Genomic DNA, 17,834 nt, shown 5'->3' with positions numbered 1-17,834 from the left:
TTTTCAAGTTAGCAAAGCTTCATTTGGGTTGAATCAAACAACCCAACCATAAACAGAGCTTCTGAAAACCCATTCCCATGATGAACCATAAATGAATCAAAGTTTTTCATTCAGACCCAAACCCTAGAACTCTTGTAAACCAAAAGCCACATGTGCTCCCAACTAAATATTATTTTTCAAAATTCAAATTTGCAGTTTATAACAAGAAAACAGTAATCCTAAATGCCATCCACAGCGCTAAAATTATTTTATGACATGTGATTTTATGGAAAGCATGAATTAGAACAGGATTTTGAGTTGACACGCACGCACGCACGCACGCACGCATGGTGGGAGGGAGAGAGATCATTATTGAACTTTATATAAGGCTTACAAACAGAACTTTTGAAATCATATTTGTCTGCATGGGTGTATCTACAATCCCTGACAATATACTATATGATATGCCTCATGGACATTCATAAGAAAGCACAAGACTGATTTCACTGGCACTTTTCTGGGCTTGAAACATTCCCCTTAAATCACGACTTTTAAGTATTCTATTCTCTTGTTAACGTCATGCAGTGGAGTGGCTTGAGTACTCAATTTACTTTTGCTCATCCCTTATTAATCACGGTTTCAGCAACACTTTAAAATATTCTGTGCAACTAAAATCTGCCGTCAGGATAGGGTATAGTAAATGTAAGTTCTCTGCATTATTCTGCATGTTTTCACGGCCCATTTCCCAATTCGAGTAAACAATCTGATAATACTGTGTGGCCTAGACTTGAAGACAATTTAATTTTCATATAAATACAGTTTCATATGGCAACCTTTAATTAAGCTCTGATGAAGATAATGAGAAGTTCTATCTTCAAGTATATAATGAACTGTAGTCCTTTCAAATCAACTGACATTCCAGCGTTCACTCATAGAAGACAGAACTCTTCATAACCACTGCTTTGAGAACTTCTCAACCTACAATAAAATTGTGACTCCATAAACATTCTCAAACATTAATCCATAAGCAAGCACTGGCGGAGTCCCTACCCATCAAATGTTATCCATTCTACTGTTTGTAGTGACAAAAAGGAGATGTGTCATACTATGCTTAGTCACACTCACCCAGTTTTCTTCCTTGCTGGAAATCAAAGTAATGTTCTTCATTGCCAAACATCACCTCGAAGTGAACTTTGAAAGCCCAACCACTACCAAGAGTAACTGCTCTAATCCTAGTTAACACCTACAACACAGAATTGTTTCGTAGTACTAATTAAACCAAAGCTTGAAAATTACATTATTTATAAATTATATATTATTTTTATTACTAATAACACTAACAGAAGTAACAGAACATGTAGAAAGGTGATTAAAATAAAAAATTCATAAGTACTGGAAAGATAAATTGGAGCAATAATGGCACCACTTCTGACCAAGTGAGTTTTGTGAGTGTAAATTTCTTATTATTTAGACACATTTTGCATGTTTGAGTTTGCCATATTTTTTCCAAATTCAACCAAGATTACGAGGATGAAAATGAAAACAACAGCATCAGAAATGGAATTTAATAAAATGAGAAATTGTAACTACATTATATTTAAAATGACATAATTTAAAAATATGGTAATACTGTATATTTCTAAAAGTTGTTCCTGTAATTAAGTATAGTGATGAAGATGTATGGGTAGTGGAAGTGTACTCAACCATTGTTGGCCTCAACACTAGATGAAACTGAGTGGTCAGCTTCACACTAAGATCACTTTACTAGATCACTTATCACTTTGATAACAGGATTACATGGAGATTGCACAAAGAATATTTATTAGAATCTAAGCTATATTCAAAAATGAACATTTAAGTGTCAACATTAAACTAACCTCCATAAGGCACTAATGAGATCAGAAATAACTTATGCTTGCCCTGCCTAGGAATTAGTAGCAGATACCCACCTCTTAAAATTGTAGTGCCTACAAAACAAGGTTTTCTGCACCATTGGAAATTTTCCAAGGTGCATACTGGTCCGCGATTTGCACACAGCTTTCGACCTTCCATATTTATATGATTATATGACAAAATTGTGCAGACGACAAGCACAAGTCGAGGAATGCGTATAGGATATTGGTGGGAAAGCCAAAAGGAAAGAGACCACTGGGAAGACCAAGGCATAGGTGGGTGGACAATATTACAATGGATCTTAGAGATAGGATGGGATGGCATGAATTGGATTGATCTGGCTCAGGATAGGGACCTGTGGAGGGCTCTTGTGAACACGGTAATGAACCTTCGGGTTCCATAAAATGCTGGGAAATTCTTGAGTAGCTGCAGAATTGGCAGCTCCTCCAGAAGGGCTCAGCTCCATGAGTAAATAAGTAAGTAATGAGTCTCAAGGAACTTGTTGCTAAGATGAACTGATTGGTGGTAAACTGCCGCTCTGACTGACAGTATTCAGTGTCCACCTGAGAGACAGGAAGAGGTCTGCTACTCTGCTCAGTCAGAGCACCTACACTGAAAGGTGGATACCTCTTCTTGTTGAAGAGGATAACCCTTTGCCTACAAGTGACAAGCGGGGTACACACAGACAGGAAGACCACAGAACCTTACTTTAGGAATGTAACCTAAAAATGTGTTCATGAATACTGAAGTATACACTAGCATATAAACACTGTAATCATTAAAATATCACCAACAAAAGGAAAACAAACTTACCATTGGGTTAGGCAGATTTCTTACTGTTGGTATTGATATAAACTGGTAAGTTATAGTCTTTGTGTTATTCAGCAGGCACACACTGTCATGAGGTTTACATTCCTTTTTACACATGATGCTGTTCTCTCTTAAATAATATCTGGAATATTAAATACATATTTCAAATAAGTATTGTACTCTTTTTATTTATAATTTAAACACACTGTTAATCAGCTTCTCATGGAGGTATCAAAAGTAAAGTAAGTTCACTATTGATGTTCAGTACTTCCATTCACCTACCCATTAAATCTCTGGCTCCTGTCTCTTCCATTTTTATCCCATTTCATTGTGACAACTGCTAGCTTGTCTCGATTACACAGAACATGTACTACTTCAGTTATGCAAACAGACTTGGTTTCTTTCTAATTTCTCTGTGAGAGGATTATAAAGCATAGAGTAGATGGTTTGTAGTTTATTTTACAATACAGTCAGCATCTAGGAAGACTGATGAATTGGTAAGAATTTGGAAGGAAGTGGTCATGACCTAATCAAGATACTATCTAAACATTTGCATGAAGGGATCATATATTTTAGGATACCTTCAGCCATTTGACTAGAAACAGTGAGAAAATCAATCAAAACTTTCTGTTGGATTAGGTGATACCTACCTGTTATTTGAAGGAAGTACTTTGTGAACTGAATCATGTGCACTATCTCTACTTACTCAACAAATGCCATTAAATTAATCCACAAGTTTGAGTCTGTGCGCTATCAGAAGTAAGCACTACTTCTAAATATATCAAAGGAAATATAAAATTAATTATTTTGGCTTAAAGAAATGAAAAGGAATGATTAAAGTTTACTTTGCCCATAACACAATTGATAAGTAAAACAAGATCTTTTAGGGTGAAATATTTATTCTGGTCTCACATGCTTATAAATATATATTCACCTCAAAATTATCTAAGGTGATATCCCTGAACGGGAATCATAGAACACAAGCTTTTTGTACTATTTCTTGGTAACTGTCTTAAGCTATCAACTTTTCTTAATTTGCGACTTATACAAGTAAAACAAAACAGTAAGATACAGGTATTTGGTATTGCAAAATGAAAAATATGTTTACACCTAATGCTTTTTTGAACATACACTTGGTGAAAAAATTAATCACATAACTGTAATGACTTGATGAATGTAATTCATCATGAAATCCTGCAAAATTTTGTTTACAATAATTAACCCACTGTGTAGGTTTTTAAATAATTTTCTGAACATAGAATGGCTCTTTAATTGTGCACTGTGGCTCCTATGGGCCACCATTTTCTCAGCCCATTAGCTCACACACTTGGAAATTAAAGAACAGAAACACAAAGAATCCTCAGTGGAACCCCACTAATCTGAACTGATTTGCAGTAGAGGTTAAATTGTCCCTGTGCTTAACTAATTAAGCACTACACTGTGAAGGCTTATGGAGGGGGTGGGTGGATGTAGAGATCCACATTTTCTTGACCTTGGCACTAGTTGGAAGTGAGTGGTCAGCTTCATGCCCCAGCCACTTTACCCCCGGGGAAAGAGCCCCCATTACCCATTGGACAGGAGCTTGGCTGGACACCAGAGCCAGTCTGGACAACATGTTGAAGTGAAAATTCTTGCTCCCAGCGGGACTCAAACTTTGACCTGCGTTATCCAGCTCATAGCCAGTCGCTATACTCTCTGCGCTATCCCTGCCTAAAAAATAAATAAATCGAATCAACAACTCCAAAAATTAAAAATTTAACATAATTCTTTTACTTCCCTGTTCTAGAAATGAACTGTCGTGAAACATGATATTATGTTTCACTGATTTTCTTTTCCCTGGGTGGTCAAAGATGTAACCTGGTTACTCCTGCCCCAAACCGGGTGTATAGTCAAATGGTGGTAGATCCTGATCATTATTTTTATATAAAATTGTACATATACATCTTGAATAAATAATTTTACCAAAAAATTTGAATATTTTATTTTAAACTCAGTTATGTGAAAAATCTGATAGTCTGAACACACCAGCACTTCCATTAGTTCAGATTATCAAGGCTGCACTGTATATATTGAGTAAGTAGTCGCCACAAAGTAGCTAAATGATACTGAAAGGCTACCTCTCAATCATATGTGAATGACAAAAGAAAATAAAATGCCAAGAATAATTTAAAAAATTACAAGGTAAAACACATTACTGCCAAGTGTGGAACGTTTTTCATTACCTGAACTGATATTCCCACACAATACATTAATGTAAAAATAAACATTCTCTTTATAGTTTATAAAGAAATCTCCGAATCTTCACCTGACCCTTGAAACTTCAATATATTATACAATCTGCTTAGTAGAAATTAAAATTTTTCATGTTAGCATCTGCACAGACATCTCCATCAACACAGGTTCCATGTTGAAAGTGTTGGAACACATATGGTGTTAATGGTTGTATAAGTTTCCTCCGGCTACGCATAAACATACAACTTGCAACTAGAATAACTAATATAAGCATGATATTACTTCACATTTATTCTTTATTCCGTGAAGTAGTGCCACAGAGAATTCATCTTTGGCAGTGACATCAGAATTCATACTCTGAAACAAAAATTGAGAGTTTTGCCACTGCGGAACCTCCAAACACACCACTATGATATAATTCCATTGATAACTGTAAGTCTATCTGCTGTGGACCTTGAATAGAATTTCTCAGTGAAATAATGGCTTGATTAGGAGATGTCTGACGAAGTTGAAAGAAATCTTTGGTCACTGGAGAAATTCCAGCAGGAGCTCGGGAATCGAGCATGTCCAATTTGAACCTAACGCTGGAACTGGACCACAGTGGACCACGCATGGTGAATAAGTCGATGTAACCCACAGGCGGAATGGCAAGGTTCGACACAAACGTGATGAAGTTGAAGGAGATGCTCGAAGGCAAGCGAAGACACTCAGTATCTCCTTCCCGGCAGAAGAGGGATGCTCTCTTACAGCGACTAGCAGCAGCAACAGCAGCAGCAGCAGCAGGCAATCAAGGAAACATACAGATAAGCAGCACAGCAGAGACAAGTTTCCAGTTCAGCAGTACACAGGTTTCCTCATTAATACAACAAAATTAATTTTAATTTATTTGATATCATGTGCTTATAGCCAACATATTTTCAAAACTGAACAAATGTAACAAAAATGCAGATATAATAAATAAATTAAATTAAAATATGAAGAAAATATGTATTTCATACAACATTCTGTGAATACTGCTGAGCTAGGGCAACTGATGAGAAATCACAGAGAAATTTCCAATTTGGTCATGCAAATCTTGTAATTAATGATGGGCAGAAAGATTTCACTTTTATTTATGGCACTGATTAGCTGAGCTGTGCAAAAGCAATTTGTTATTATAAGCTACTTGTATATGTTACTGCATTTTAAATGTTTATTTCAAACATGCATCCCATAATCCAAATTCATCTCATGCAATGCTGTGAAACTATGGATATACAATAAAGGTTTATATAATTTAATCTCATTTAATTAGTATAATAGGGTTTATTTCCTCTAGAAAGCTTACACCTTTTCACACGTTTCTGTAAGTTGCTTCAGACAGAAATATTATTTTATTTTAAATGACTGCAAGATTACAAATATATTCACTGACACTTACTTCTTGTGTTCCGGATCCTTGATGAAGTTTGGAGGACAGGTGATGGAATTGCAACGGTAGCTGCCACGGGTATTCAGGCAGACTTCATTGGGATTTCGACAAACGCTACCGTCCAAACATTCATCAATGTCTGGAAAAGTCAGTTAAAAATTATAAAATTATTCCTACCTATATTGAAGGAATTTGTGCATTATAATGTACAACATACTTAACATATTAATGGTGCTGACTGGACTCCTCTAGTCAAAAAGACCCCATTTCAAAACATGTTAAGTGGTCTTGGAACAAACAAAAATATGGTCATTAATCCTGACAAGACCTGAAACCAAGAATGACTGCACTGGCAAACGCCAGCAGGAAATGACTGCTGTGCTCAGGACCAGGACATCAGTCAGTGACAGTCAACAGCAGTACTCAAACACCTCCTTCTGTCAAAGAGGAGGCCCTATTTCAAAACTCAGAAATAGTATTGGAACAAACAAAAAATATGGTCATGGGTACCTCAAGGCCCAAAACCAAGAATGCCTCCTGGCAAAGACAGTGAGTCATCAGTTGGGGGTTGACAGTTGATGGTTAGCCACAAGCTGTTGAGCACAAAAGCAGAGGAATCTCCATTGTTAGAAGCTGCTTCCAAGCAATGACTGGTGAAGACAGGCAGACTGGAAAGACTTGGAGTGTGCTGTAGTTGTTTGCAGAGTGCACAAATCAGTGAAAATGCTATAACCTATTTGTAGTTATGCATAATAAGCATTCAGTGCATTCAGTACATTCAATAATCAACCGAAACTGGTCATTAACACATGACAACAATACCCAAGCTTCAGATTGTACGTGTTCAAAGAAGTGAGTATTAAGATTATGGTTTTTTGGGATGCGATAGATATCATTGTTCTGGGGGAACCTGCTGCCACCATCTTCAGGACAGAAATGCTTCTGCAGACTACCAGATTGCATGACTTCATAACCTACTTCAAAACATTGTGAAAAAATTACACTAGTAAGAAAGTTGGTCTTGTAACGTCTCCTTAACACATTAGCAGAATGTTATCTGGAATAACATCACATCTGTTATCCCTCATTTCCGCGGAGCAGTATGAGATATAACACAGCAAGAAGTGCTATCATCTAGGATGTAACGTTATGTAGTCCAGTAAAAGCGCGTCAATGTTTCAGAATAACGTAGTGCCTCCATCTTCAGGGTTGAACAGAAAGCCAAGCAAGAAACCAGGAAGCATGCTTCTTGCTGGTTTCTTGCTTCATTTACTCTTTGGCCCTGAAGATGAAGGGAAAATATTTCCATGAAGCACTCGCAGACTTCTACTGGTGTATATAGCATGACATTCCACAAGACAGCGCTCCGCAGAGCTGCTGCTGCGAACTCCTCAAATCCACATTTGAAGCTATTGAAGTGTTTTGTTTGTTCAACAATAGGTAGAGGCCTGACTATATGATTGGCTGAGGCATTTTTATAAGTGCAGGATAATGCCACTGACACAGTGGTGCCAGGAGAGTTGCTTGAATGTCATTCCATAGTGCGGACAGAGATCCTCTCTGCAAGAAACGCTTTCCATTGTTCACTGCATATTTGAGATGCAATTCTTGTTGCTGTACTGATTAAACCTACATCAAATTCTTGTTGCTGTACTGATTAAACCTACATGGTACTTCTTACACGTGCAATCTGATTTTTCAGAGTTTGTTACAAATTACATTGCCCGAACTAAACTAAAACACTTTCACTCCTGTGGTTAAAGTTGTGAAATAAGAGATAAGAAGAGAAAGGTACTGAAAATCAAACATTTTATTGCATGTATCAATTACATAAAGTAGAGCTTAACTAGTCTGGCAGAACCTGCCTCATCAGATCGATCCCTGACAGGAGAAGGCTGAAAAGAGACAGTGAATTTGCTAATATTTCCACATTTATGTTCCTGTAATTTACACATTCAGTGCACGTCAGACTCTCATATGTATCACTACTTCATTTGGCAAGATAAAAAGCAACTACATCCATATAAGTGACAAGATGGTGATACGGAAGATATCCAGCAGACAGGATCAAGAGTGTAATGTTATATCCTATTCATTATGGGTGTCTAATGTAACTAGAGACATTTCTTCTGCCAGAGACGAGGGAAGGCAAGGAATGACATCCCTGGAGTTTTCTCAGAACATGCCATATTTATGCATATTAATGCATCTGATAAACACAATCATAATAATACAGAGTGATGTAATATTTAGATAAAACCTTTTTAATCTTTTCCTGCCCATTTCACTTTTGTTAATATAAATATGTTTAATAACCACAAGGGAACCCAGGTGCTGCCACTGTCTCAAAGCTGCCCTGGACATAATACTCAATGTTATGCACGCATGCTTTCAGTATACCTTGACATGTTCTCCCATCAATCCCAATGCGATAGCCTTCTGGACATTGACAGGTGTAACTTCCTGCCTGGTTAACACATATTCCAACACAGAGATTACGGTCTTTGAACTGTTCACACTCATCTACATCCTGGCATGATCTGAAACAGAACATGCATATACACATTACACAAGATACTGCACACAAAAGTACTAAAGGATTTACATTTACAGGTCACACAGTAAAATTAGGAGAGTATTCCATAAAGAATTGTAACCCTGACATTTAATGCAGGCTGTCAGCTTCCCACTGCTCTCTGCTTCTTACATTATGCACAGAGCCAAGCTTCTCTGAGATGCCTGGAAGCCATTTCTTGACACTACCGCAATGCCATCACATTTTTCGGAAAGTTTTCAATAGGCTAAAAATGAGATGCTTTCAGTAAATCTTCCAGGGATGGGAATGTCACATGTGGCAAGATTTTGTATGCATTGTGTCTATTCAAGGATCTTGAGTATCTTTGGACCAGTGGAAGAAAATGGAATATGGAGGAAGAGGTATAACCATGAGCTATACAATTTAATGAGCCAGACATTATTGGATTTATAAAGGTGAAAAGGCTTGAATGGGCTGGACACACAATACGTGCCAGCGAGAATAGAACCATCAAGAAAATACTTAATACTAAACCAGAAGGAAATAGGAGAGTGGAAAGACCAAGATTGAGATGGGAAGAATGTGTGTGGCAGGGCATAAGAATTTTGGGTTTAAAGAACTCGAGGAATGTAGCATCGAATGGAGAAGAATGGCAAGGAATCCTGTGGAAGGCCAGGGCTCACAAAGGGCTGTCGTGCCAGTGATGATGATGATGATGATGATGATGATGATGATGTGTCTATTCAAACATTAACTTCATTAATTAAAAAAGATTTTAGAGAAAAATCTACGTGGGAAGTTGTACAGACCAGCCACACAGCAGAATGTTTATTGAATGTGCTGCTATGGCCCAAATGTCAGTAAGTTATTCTTACTGAATATATGGCCGGAGCGTGTATGACATGTCACAATATTTTTGCAGATGAAGCTTGCCAGGAAAAGGCCTTTAGTAAGTTTTGTATTATTATGTTTCAAATGTAAAGTAATAAAACCTCTTCTTCAAGGTTTTTATAACAGAAAATTAAAAAACTGAAACCATTTCTTTTCTTGGTAAGATGGATTCTATGCTGAAATTAATTGTAACTAATCTTAATTGCACAACAGTAATCACCATTGTTGGCCAGACATAAAATGAAGAATGACAAATTAGAATATTTAAGTTTTCAGCATTACAGTTACATTACATGTATTTTTAAATCAATATTAATATATATAGCTAAAACTTGAGTCATTAAAAAAAGAAATAAACACAAAATCCAAGAAATGCATATAATTTTTTTGAGAAGTATTGATAAGAAAAGAAGTGGTGACAGAATCAGAAATAAATTTTTAGAGAAGTTGGAATTCAAAATTTGTTAATAGAGTTAGGAGACTAACAACTACAGTATTCTGGGTATATAAGAAGACTGGGTAAGAAAAGGATAATATTGTGACGTATTTGCACTACGCAGGACACCCCCTCCACAGCTAGTGGTGATGTAACAGCGTAACAGCTCCTATGGTAACAGACCAGTCAACACTCCGTCCCCCTCCCCGCGGTGACGTAACAACACTTCCTACTGTGACGTAACAAGGGGACCACCGCTGTAATACGAGGCAACAGGGAACGGTATAAAAAGCCGGCTGAGCAGTATGTGACCAGAGTGGGTGATTAGGAGGGACACAGTGCAGATCGTGAAGTTGCCAAGTCAGTTGAATTGTAGCATTCACTGAGTCCAGTGAAGTCCAACAGCTACAAGTTGAGTTGCATCAAGTGAATGGAAACGACTGCATCAGAAGACGTAATTGTGATAAGTGTCAGTGACAGTTGAAATATAGAAGCAGTCGCAGAAAGAAGAACTGAATGCGTGGTCAGAAGATTTTATATGACAGTGTGCGATATCTGAGAAGCCAGCCAGTGTAGACTTATTGTGTGCCTTCAAGACTTTGTGTGTACTATAGTACCATTATATTGGGAGCGTGTAATTCAGAGATACTTGTACAGCTCCCGTGTTGTACTGTGAATAAGTGAAGGCTATTGAAGATAGAGTGAACAGATTATTGTGTAGGGTTTATAAACTGTGGTAAAATTAATTGTAGTTACGATTTGTAGGTTGTTAAATAAACCAATTAACAATCTGAACGGCGTCTTCAGTGGCAAAACACATTACAATATTAAGAGCACTGAAATAAAAATTTAGGTATCAGGAAGACAGGAAAGAGCTGACAAAATTCAAAAGGACAAGTTTGTGGCAAGAAAAAAGGACCAGAGACTTTTCATCTGTCATCCAATGTATGAAAGAAAATTATGCTAGAAGAAGAAGAAGAAGAACAGGGCACTTATACTAAAATCTGGATTCATCATAAAAATAATTCTTGTTCTTACTGGATACTGAATGACAGACAATATTTGGAGCAAAAGAATAAAGGAATAAGACTTTACAGGAATAGATCTATCATATTTGTCATTTATAAGGACTGCAGTTAAAGTGTTTCTCACCTGTTGTCATGATGCAGAGTGAAGCCAGGGTTGCATGAACATCTGTAGGAGCCCCAGATATTTACACAGTTCTGTTGACAGAGGCCAGTAGATTCTGCACATTCATCAATATCTACAACAATAAACATTAACCCTCTCAACTAACTGTGTATATAACCAAGATACTGTATTCATATCAGCACACAATCCTTTGTCATGCTACTTAAATTAATTATTTCCTGTTGATAACAATTTGTATAACTTTTGAACTTTTGAAATTCAATAAAGAAAAAGAATCTTTTTGATCTTAATACAAATGTTAGTTATTTTATCTCAGAACTTGAGAATTTTCTGCCAATTGCTTTTGCTTTAACATGGGGATAAGTTGAGGGACTTGTATCTTTTCTGCCAGTTATTTGGAAGATGAGTTCCCTGCCCCCCCCCCAATTTAGGGGTTACAAAACTAGAACTACCAGTTAGCACCATGAACCTTAAATTTATACATATAGAATGCCCCACCCCCCCAAAAAAAATGTGTGTGGGTTTCATGTTCTTGTGATACTGGTGTCTGTAAAACTAACGTTCATCGCATTTTGCAGTGAGAGAAGTGGAAATTTTACATATCAAGACTGCTCCATGCCTTGAAAAAAGGATGATCCAGATCATTGACTTCGATCACTGTGACACTAGCGCTGACAAAATCAGGAGAGATTTTCATATTCCAATAAAAATTTCAAGATCACATGTCTCGAATATGACGGTATATTATACCATGAAATCATGGATATTTTCAATGGCCTCAAACAATAAAGTTATAATACCCGGACCGCTAAAATTTCATTACAACTAATTACATAAACCAGAGGCCTTCTTGAGAAGCTAATAGTCACTCAGCTAGCCAAAAAAGCCAAATGTACCTTTGTACTACATGTGTTGGTCTAATGTGGCCACGATCACGTACATAGGCCTTTTACAGTCACCTTCCTTCTATCTGCTGTACCTCCATACACTGGCCAGTGTTTATATATTGGGAGTGCTTTGTACAGGTATACTGTTTATGTAATGCTCTTATGTTATAAAATGCATTAAATATTAATTATTTAAATTAAAATTTTAAAAATATTGTAATATTGTAATGTGGATGGTCAGAGCATTTCTAGGCAACGACCTGTAAACAACCTTCAGTTGAGCGCTTTACAACAACAGGACAAATGTTCATCCCACCGTTGCTAGGCGACAGTCTGCATACCAATGGACTGGCGAGGTAGCTATCAGATGACAGGCTTTCTGTGGAGTCCGTGCTGCTATCACTGCTATGCAATGGTTCAGTAAACACGTTTCAACAATAAAGGCTATGCTTTTGTAGGTAGTACTCATACATATGTAAATATCCTGGCATTGAATATGTAACAATAAATCAAGAAACAGACTTACCTACACAACCATTGCCTCCTTTTGGATCCTGACGGAATCCATCATTGCACACGCAACGATAAGATCCTACATTGTTGACACACTTAGAATTTATGGCACACACCTAGAAAGAAGTTATTATAATTACATATATAAAAATAATTCTACATTTCATAAATTCACCATCAAGTACATATGCCCTGTCAGGATGTGTGAATCCTTCTTAGCTGAATCTGCTCCTTGCCAAATTTCAGTCACAAAATATACCTCAGGAATGCGTGATGAAAAGGAAAAAATGCAGAAGGAAATGTCAGTCGCCTGTTTCAATACCCTATCACAGTATTTGTCTGGAGGGTCTTGGAAAATCCATGATAAACTGTGAATAAGAATTTCTTCATTTATATTACCTAGTATTTAAGAAACTACATTCCAGAATAATATAATGAAATTCCCTCCAGCCAAAGTACTCTTTTCTATCCTAAGGCTCCAAAGGATCCTAGAGTTCGACTGACATTTTTATTGATTTTATAATTCTGCAGTGTGGGGGTGTTGGTCATGGTAAGAAGAATTGCCAACAGGGATGACCCCAGGAATATTTCATGGAACGATACCAGAAGCGCAGGACCAGGAAGAAGAAATAAGGTGGAAGTGATGTGTGTAACGCTTATGAGTCTTGCTGTGTGTCCAGGGTGCAGGATGAAGATGGCCATGACAGCCTACACACAGACAAACAGGGGCGAAAGAATGTCTGGTAACTATCGACAAAGGAGTAGTAGTGACTGTTGCCAGACAAGACATCATAGCAGGACTGCTAGAGAGAGAAAGCCATCCAAGAAGTGTGCCCTATGGGGGCATCGGTGGAGATACTCCTCATCTCCATGGAAGTTTTCACGTCACTGACTCTGGGGCAGGTTCCACTGAAAACTTAAGCCGTCATTGCCAATATTATCAGGGAGTTCATCTTGGGACTCCATGTTCCGCACACCTGCAATGCAGCAGTGGACCTGAAGTGCCTTGTGCTATGACTGGGAAAACAGGAAGTGCCATGTGCAGCTCCCAGGGTCATGAACACACCACCCCCCGTGTAGGGAGGGCAACAGTGATGTATCTGCGGCTCGGTGTGGCAGAGTTGCGGTGGTGCATCTGAAACGATCCCTGGAGGCAGTGGGTAGCCTTGCAAGTACAGGTTCCAGGGTCGCCCATCAAACTGAAGCGACAATGCTGGTACAACCCCCAGACAAGGGGCCAGGCTCGAGGTGAAGAGGCCACTGGTTGTAGAAGCATGCTAAGAGAGATGCGCAAGCGAAAGGATCATTGTGCTCAAGACGAGCAGCCCTAAGGAGGGAGGGGCTGGCAAGGCTGGAAGGCAGCAACATGAAAACCAACCAACAAGGAAAGAAAGCTGAACACCATCGGAACTGGAAGAAATGTTGGCGCCAATGAGTAAGAAGTGCCATCTGCCACATGCCACAGGCACGTTCCCTCTGAAAAGAAGAGATGGTGGTATGCCTGTTGGCTACTCAGAACAAGCAGCCCTAAGGAGGGAGAAATGTGACACTGGGAATGGAAAATGCAGCTATTGCTAGGCAATGACACAATGGAATATGTGCTGCCATGTAACGTAACAAATGGAAGACTGCTGGGAACGGTGTTCCCTGTGGGCCCGCAGCAATAGTCACATCATGCTGCAGTAGAGAAATTGTGGGAAGTGGTGTATTCTGTTGGGTCCACGCTGCAAGGGCTCAGTTGAAAAACAACTCTGATCATGAGTCTCAAGGGGCTTGACACAAAGATGAACTGATTGACAGTAAACCATCAGTCACAAAGTAACTCTGACTGTGACTTGAAGGCAGACAGACCAGTCCCAGTCTGAAGCTATTTGAGATAGCTGCCCCTAGAGGAGGCATGGGAGGCAGAGGAACCCCGATTGTTGTAAGTCATTGTGTACCAACGCTGAGTTTAGTTGCGAGATAGGAGCCAGCCAGCGACAACATAAGCGACTGAACATGAAGCTGAGGGATCTATGATATTGACAGCAGTTACCAGACAACTGGCGATGACACAGCAGGCAAACACTTAGTGCATGCTGTAGTGTACTGTGGAGTGTATGAATTAGTGATAGTGATATAGTTATTTGTAGTTACAATGTGTAATCCAATTACCAATCCAAATATCACCACAAGCCATCCAATTGGGGGGGGAATAAAACTAACGAAAGCATCTGCTTTAATGATATTGGTATGTATGTGTGATGTATGTATGTATGTATTGTGGATTCTGGATTCAATGCTTAGGTTTATTTGATGTCCGTATCACAATTACATTCAATTATAAGAGTTCACACATTTTTTGTGTTTTCTCGTACTTCACTTCTGAGCTCTGCGTTTATTCACGAATGCATTCTGTTTCATATCTGCTTGGTGTACCGAATAGGGGATAGTGGGTTGAACAGTTCTGTATTTCATATCTGCAGTAACTGTCTGCTTAAGCACGCGTTACCATGGAAACACCTCCAACTCCGCAGTAACCTATATGCCTAGTCAAATGTTTTCACAGAATAGCATGTATAATACATCGTCACAGGAACATCCTCTGCTAATACTCATTGCCTAGGAAATCAACTTCCGATCTGACTCCACTATTCCTGCTTTCTGGTATCACGTCACATTACAAATGAGTATTACAATGAAGGAAAAGGTTGTTATTGACAATGTATCAATTCCTCTTTGCTGACTGAATGTCCTACAAAGAGTACACTCATAAAACTAAAAATTTATTTGAGTGTTTACAGCATTAATACACTCTATGTAGATCATAAACATAAGTCTTAATGGGGGGGGGGGAGCATACACTTACTTGGCCTGCAAACCTGGTACATTCGTCAACATCAACACATTCTTTCTGCTCGTCTAACACATGGCCGCTGGGACACTGACATATGTAACCACCCACACGATTGATACACAGTTGACCACGTCCACAGTCGTGTGTTGATTTTGCACATTCATCAATATCTAGAAGCAGAATTCAAATATAAGCATCTTTCAAAACACCAAGATCCTGAATTAATTGTTCTGGATTGCTCTGTGTATGACTATAAAATCAGATTTAGCATAATTCAGATCTTCTAAGCTGAAATATGCTAATTTCATAACAATATGAAACTGAAATATTCAGCAAATCTGTAACAATATGTAGAACCCTTGGAAATGGGAGTAGGTAGTTGCTTACCTCCATGGTTCTATGTGCACTGCCTCATTTAAGATGTTAAAAATCTGCGTTATGTTCACATAGTGCGTTTTCGTATTTTACATGGTTCTCAGATAAATAGATTGTTTCCTTAAGCAGCATTAACCATCTGACCTTTGTAGTGGAGATGTAATGTGTTTCCTGTGAGGTACAAACTCAATCCTTGTATAATATTCAGAAGAAATTCAATTTTGAACGATGGGACCAAGGCAGAAGACAGAATAGTAAAAAGGTTAAGCTATCCCTGTAACAGGCTGTGGAGGGCCATAGGGTTGTGAGATGTTGAGGCCCCCACATTTTCTAGACAATCCGTTCACTGATGGTGGTGAAGTTGTCAGCCCTAGCTGCTGGCTGCCCTTTATTCTCAGGAAGATTCCTAGTCCTTTTTTCTGCTACAAGCTGAGTCAACACTTGGGCCACAGTGTGGATGGAAGGATTAGGTCAATTAAAAAATTCAATCACCTCAACAGGAATTGAACCCATCATGACAGAATACTGACCATCATGAAAAATGCATTAAAACTCGTGAAGCAAAATGGCTGCTAGATTTCACAGGCTCCTCAAAGTCATAGCATCCAATGAAACTCTTAACAAAAGACTATGTAAAACTCCAACCAGTAAGATTATAAATATAGATGTAATGTACTATGACCACGACAAATGACAGACCTGTTCTCTTGTCAGAGAGGGCACCCCACATCAATTAGGCTGAAATTGTCACAGTATAGAAATATTGTCTTGGGCCCCAGATGGGGCTTGACACCAAGACTGACCATCAATCATAATGTGCCTTTGACTTCTACGTTGACTCGGTCTTGAAACTGTTACTAGATTTTGAACACTTCCTATGTCTCTCACAGAAACCCTCATTTATGCCTTTGGTTCCACATGACAATTCTATCTGGAGATTTCCATTCCAGATTTTTTATTTATTAATGTGTGCTGCATATTTAAATCACTTCAACTTAATTTCCTTGATGTAACACTATAATATTTTGGGGGAACTCTTCACATAGTGTAATAATTTTTAAAATACAAAAGAATATAATAAGAATCATTACAGGATGTAGAAAGTAGAGATTCATGTAGAGAATTATTTAAGAAATTAAAAATTCTACCGCTTCAATCGCAATACATATTATCGCTTCTCCTATTTGTTGTTTACAACAAAGATAAATTCAAATTAAATTCTGATGTCTATAACATGAATACTAGACAAAAATATAACTTCCACCTACCCTCATCAACTTTATCAGTATATCAAAAAGGAGTCTACTTTACTGGCATAAAAGTGTTCAACAATCTGCCACAAAGTATTAAAAACTTGGGCAATGATACTAAAAAGTTTAAATCAGAGTTAAAGAATTATCTACATGCTCATTCCTTCTACTCTTTAGATGAATACTTCAATGTAAATAGAGAATGATGTAAAATTAAGTTATATTAATTTTTAAGCTAAAATTGCCTGTACTTATGTATGTAACCTTTTGACATGTTCTGTATCCAAAGGTACTAACCTGCTTAGGATTTATAGAATGTAAATAAATTCAATTCAATTCAATAACAGGAATGCATGTGTTCGGTATTGTATCTGTTAACTAAACATGGTTAACATATTAGACAATGTTTAGTTAAATTCCATGGAAGAAGCATTAATGATGTTTACAATAAATTAATCATTAATTTGTAAAACATAGAGAAATTTGTGATAAACAAACAGATATAAATTAACAAGTGTCCACCATAATCCTTCTCAAGCGGATCTTACCAATTTATTGGCAGAAGAATCTTGGTTATTAGATCATAACTAAAAAAATAATGTTTTGTTCAATATTACCTCTGCCAAGTTCACA

At 37.8% G+C, this 17,834-nt stretch overlaps 1 protein-coding gene across 3 annotated transcripts in view; it reads right to left on the bottom strand.

Moving 5' to 3' along the window:
- Positions 1-17,834, bottom strand: part of LOC111864094 (fibrillin-2) — a 78,157-nt gene that overhangs the window by 219 nt on the left and 60,104 nt on the right. For 2 of the 3 annotated variants that reach the window (XM_023851108.2, XM_023851110.2), the window contains 6 exons: positions 15,589-15,746; positions 12,754-12,856; positions 11,341-11,452; positions 8,726-8,865; positions 6,335-6,464; positions 4,246-5,666 (listed from right to left, as the gene is read on the bottom strand). In XM_023851108.2, the coding sequence (XP_023706876.1) occupies positions 5,258-5,666; positions 6,335-6,464; positions 8,726-8,865; positions 11,341-11,452; positions 12,754-12,856; positions 15,589-15,746 (1,052 nt within the window). In that variant the 3' untranslated portion in view covers positions 4,246-5,257. Of the gene's footprint in view, positions 1-1,104; positions 1,223-2,685; positions 2,825-4,245; positions 5,667-6,334; positions 6,465-8,725; positions 8,866-11,340; positions 11,453-12,753; positions 12,857-15,588; positions 15,747-17,834 lie in introns of those variants that run through there. The other variant, XM_023851109.2, reaches the window with a different exon arrangement.

The sequence above is a fragment of the Cryptotermes secundus genome, unplaced genomic scaffold (genome assembly GCF_002891405.2).
Source record: "Cryptotermes secundus unplaced genomic scaffold, Csec_1.0 scaffold708, whole genome shotgun sequence".
In the NCBI taxonomy this organism is placed as follows: Eukaryota; Metazoa; Arthropoda; class Insecta; order Blattodea; family Kalotermitidae; genus Cryptotermes; species Cryptotermes secundus.
This window is presented reverse-complemented; position numbering and strand designations above follow the sequence as displayed.